This window comes from Triticum aestivum, chromosome 4B, assembly GCF_018294505.1.
Source record: "Triticum aestivum cultivar Chinese Spring chromosome 4B, IWGSC CS RefSeq v2.1, whole genome shotgun sequence".
Taxonomy (NCBI): domain Eukaryota; kingdom Viridiplantae; phylum Streptophyta; class Magnoliopsida; order Poales; family Poaceae; genus Triticum; species Triticum aestivum.
In genome coordinates this window covers 589,968,986-589,973,693 of record NC_057804.1, presented here as the reverse complement: position 1 = coordinate 589,973,693, position 4,708 = coordinate 589,968,986, and the positions used below count along the sequence as shown (strand labels likewise).

The 4,708-nt window shown below is 43.1% G+C and overlaps 1 protein-coding gene across 1 annotated transcript; it reads right to left on the bottom strand.

The window, feature by feature from the left end:
• Window positions 1-1,483: 1,483 nt before the first annotated feature.
• LOC123093437 (uncharacterized) lies at window positions 1,484-2,967 on the bottom strand. Its single transcript, XM_044515412.1, has 4 exons — window positions 2,705-2,967; window positions 2,332-2,583; window positions 1,788-2,111; window positions 1,484-1,663 (listed from the first exon to the last, which is right to left on the bottom strand). Exons 1-3 carry the CDS (start codon window positions 2,746-2,748, stop codon window positions 1,946-1,948), a joined length of 462 nt encoding a protein of 153 aa, XP_044371347.1. The 5' UTR covers window positions 2,749-2,967; the 3' UTR covers window positions 1,484-1,663; window positions 1,788-1,945.
• Between the last annotated feature and the right edge of the window lie 1,741 nt (window positions 2,968-4,708).

The following is a 4,708-nucleotide window of genomic DNA, read 5'->3' as shown; positions in this document are numbered from 1 at the left end:
ACATGGGCCATCATAGTTCAGACATCCATACACATAGTTCATTCTCTTTAGATACAGCGGGGACTCACGACAGTGCGGTCTGATGGATAAGCATGGACCAGTGCTCATGCGAAAACACATTGCAAGATCTCATGTTTTAAAAACCAGTACTACAAACTAAAGAATTATAGTTGAGATCTTAGCAATACCAAGTGGCCCTGTCTTCTATTCCGCAGTTCTTTCATTTCCCTGGCTTCCGTGGCTTTTTTGGGGCATCCCCTCTTTCTGGACATGTGGTCCGTCCTCTTGTGACCTTGGTGGCGACAAAATGCTGCAGAATCTAGTTCGTTTACTAAGCCCTTCATACAGGGCTTTGTCTCTGCTGTTTGTCAGCCTTCCAGCAGCTCTATGCTTGTCTGGGGCTGCGAGCCCCAGCAGGGCATTGACACTAGCAGAATGCCCAACACTATGGCACGCACTCCTCCGTGCCATCTTCAACAATTGCAAAGTCGTTGTTGCCATGTAGTTTTGCATCCTCTGTTTCTACCAATCTGTCCTCAAACGCCAAACCATCTCTCTTCTCTACCAATGGTACTCCACTCAGTAGCACAACTTCCAGACCTGCATGCATGTGGTCATGTAGCACTTGCATCTCCCATCCGCATGACTTCCATGGCCTTGAAGTACAGCGTTGTGTGCCTACGTTGTGTGCCTATGTAATTCATAATGATGGTGTGCCAAACAAACAATTGTTGACTTGTTTCCTTTCCATCTCCAGCTTCCTAGTGGTATTATGTATGACTTTGTCAGTCTATTGCACCCTTTATGCGAGATACTATTAACTGTAACCATGTGTCTGTACAATCTGCTTTCTGATCTTACTAAAAGTTATTAGTATAGGATACTAAACAACCAACCTCTGCAATTAAAATGGCATTTGCTTTGTGTCAGGCATGATAATTACTTGAAAAAAAGTAGACATCTTTTCCAATACAGGGAACCACATAGTTTGATGCCCAACATAGTATAACTGGCGTGAAAATGAAACCTGACCTGTGAGTATTGTTTTCAGGGCAGGGCCGCCCATCATACGCAAAAATTCTTCAAACACCCATACGAAGCTCTCTTCTTGCTCATCACGCATCAACACCACTGCCAGAATAATGCTTTGATAGTGATTGTTAACTCCCACGAATAACCCAAATGGCATGTCATACAGGTTTGTCCAGTATGTAGTGTCAAATGTGACCACATCACTAAAGAACTTGTACTGCATTCGGCTGCTCCCATTAGCCCACGCCAGATTTTTCACCTTGCTTGACTTGTTGGACAACACCACATAGGTGAACCCAGGGTCACTGGAACGGATGTCAGCAAACACCTCAATCATCTTCCGCACATCATCACCAGCCTATTCACGACTAATCTTGCCACATATATTCTCAACTGAACCAAAGAAGCTACCTATTATGTTGCACACCTTTCCCAGGTTCACATTGTTTTCCCTGAGCTGCCTTATCAAATCCTTGTACACATAAATGTGTTTGTGAGAACGCCAATGCACTTTCTCTCCCGTAGTCAGCAACATGGAGTGGTTGTGGCTCTAGCTGTGTTCAGTTATGTACCTGTTGTTGTTAGATGCACGCAGAAGTCTGATCAGGGTTGTTTTCGGCTTCAGGTTCCCCTGCAAGGCAATCACCAACAAAAGCAAACCTTGTATCAGATTATGATTCTGCAAAACCTTTTATCTTTTTTTATATATATTTGCTTTTTTGTGCTCAGATTTTTGAATGTAGTCCAACACTCACCGAGCAACCACAGACGATTTCCTGCATGCTTTTTGTTCTTTCCGCATTTAGCCTGCTCTTACCATACTGTATTCCAAAACCGACCCGCCATGAATACAGATTATAGATATCATATGCCTCGCCCAAAGAGTCAAAGCTGAGCCCTAGCTCAGGTAGTATCACACTCGTGTCAGGTTGCTCTGCATACTTGTGAATTGAGATCTCGAGAGTCGAGAGCACTCATCCGGGAAGGCATGGAGTCCTGTCCGGTGGTACTCTGCCCAGGCGAAGCCTGTACTTTTTGCAAATGTAGATTCTGTCAGCGACTGAACTTTTAGCAACAACCTATGCATTTTCAACCAGAAATTGTACATCCTGTCAGGTCTGAACTTTTTGGCAACTGCATATGCATTTCAACCAGAAATTATAAATGCTTGTAGCCCTGTACTGAATCTTCTCTCATTTAGTTTTTTCCCAGCATTACATTCACGAAGCATACGAAATCACACACACAAAAAGCAAGCATAACTATCAAATGGAAAACTCTGCATTTTTTGGTTCTTACCTTTTAGTCCAGCGAGGTGCCTCTGGATTTACTCTATCTATGGATTTTGCGGACCTTGTTGGGGAAGCAGCACGACGACACGCACCTTCCTGGGCTCCAATCGCCCCATCTCCCCCAACCTTCTGAGCCATACCAGACCCAGCATCTGAATCACCTCCCTTCGCATTGGCTGCTCCGTTTTCTAACAGGAAAGGGAACAAAATCGGATCCTGCTGTTCAAGGTTGTCAGTGAACTCCTCTTTCACCGGGAACCTGACAAAACCGACAGCAATCGCCGGAAGAAACGTATAGCTCGTCAGGGCACTTCCTCGCCGGATCCAGCTTATCGGTGGCAAATACATGAAGCGGAAGTCACAGATCTATAGGTACTAACCTGTCGACCGCTTCAAGCAAAAATTCCATGCCCGCACTGTCCATCCGAATGTTTGCCGGTGGCGAAGCACAGTCAGGGCGGCACAGCTGGTATATCTCTTCTTCTTTTTTTCTACCCAGCGAATCGGGACGGTGGCGAGGGTTTCCAGAATGAACGAGGTAATGGGAGAGGGACGCCCCGCTGACCAACAGACGGCTCAGGCATCGACTAGCGTCTTGGACCTATTATCTGATCCATGGCCCCGGCAAAAAGGCGACGTCCTGGTCCACGGCCCAATGCGAGGCGCGGCGCCGTTCGTCTGGCCTCTCCGCTTCGGCCCCACGTCGTGGCTACTGTTTCGTACCGTATTCCACTGTATCCCCGACTTACCGCGTCTTGCACCTGACATGCCAGCTGGATTTGTTCGCATCCCGAGCATTAAACAGAGAGCGGGATTTCGGGTGCAGCTGAGCTCGAGCACCAAATCATCTCTTCCTCAAGGATAGACTTTACCATGCTTATTTTGCTAGTATACATGTTGCTGTTTGAAAACAGAAAGTTTACCGTTGTTGCAAAAATTCCCTATAAAAGTCAGAGAATGGTATAATGTTCAAACTTTTTGCATATTGAGATCTGACAAATTTATTATAGTGGGAATTTTATTTCATAATTTTTGGAGTTAGGTAAGTATGATGAATCTTGCATTCTTTACAGACTGTACTGTTTTGCCAGATTGATGTTATGTTTGCATTCTTTGCATATGTTTGCTTGTTTAATGATTCTATTTGAGGATAGAAGTATTAAATATGCAGAGGCATTTAGTATGCAATGTTTAATAATTATTTTAGTAATTTGTTACAGTAGAAAATGATAAGGTTTTGCATTGGTTTATACTAACCTATCTCACGAGTTCTTGTTGAGTTTGGTGTGGATGAAGCTTTTGATAAAAAGAGAAGCCATGATATGAGAGGAATTAAGGAGACATAAAAGTTCAAGCTTGGGGATGCCCAAGGCACCCCAAGATAATATTTCAAGAAGTTTCAAGCATCTAAGCTTGGGGATGCCCCGGTAGGCATCCCACCTTTCTTCTTCAACAACTATCGGTTAGTATCGGTTGAGCCTAAGTTTTTGCTTCTTCACTTAAGTTTTGCTATCCTTGCAATGTCATTTTATTTTGTTTTGCTTGCTTGAATACAATACCAAGATCTGAAATTCTTTAATGAGAGAGAGTCTTCACATAGTTGCATAATTATTTAGCTAGTCATTCATCTTCACTTATATCTGTTGGAGTAGTTTGTCGTTTGCTCTAGTGCTTCACTTATATCTTTTAGAGCATGGCGGTGGTTTTATTTTGTAGAAATTAATGAACTCTCGTGCTTCACTTATATTATTTTGAGAGTCTTAAACAGCATGGTTATTTGAATGAAAACTATCATAGGAAGTGAATTGGATGCTATGATCAATTTGATACTTGATAATTGTTTTGAGATATGGAGATAGTGATATTAAAGTCATGCTAGTTGGGTAATTATGAATTTAAAGAATGCTTGTGTTGAAGTTAGCAAGTCTCGTAGCATGCACGTATTGTTAAAGTTGTGTAACAAATTTGAAACATGAAGTGTACCTGGCTTGTGCATCCTTATGAGTGGCGGTCGGGGACGAGCGATGGTCTTTTCGTACCAATCTATCCCCCTAGGAGCATGCGCGTAGTACTTGATTTTTTATGACTTCTAAATTTTTGCAATAAGTATATGAGTTCTTTTGACTAATGTTGAGTCCATGGATTATACGCACTTTTATCTTTCCGCCTTTGCTAGCCTCTTCGGTACCGTGTATTGCCCTTTCTCACTTTGAGAGTTGGTGCAAACTTCGCCGGTGCATCCAAACCCCATGATACGATACACTCTATCACACATAAACCTCCTTATATCTTCCTCAAAACAGCCACCATACCTACCTATTATGGCATTTCCGTAGCCATTCCGAGATATATTGCCATGCAACTTTCCACCATTCCGTTCATCG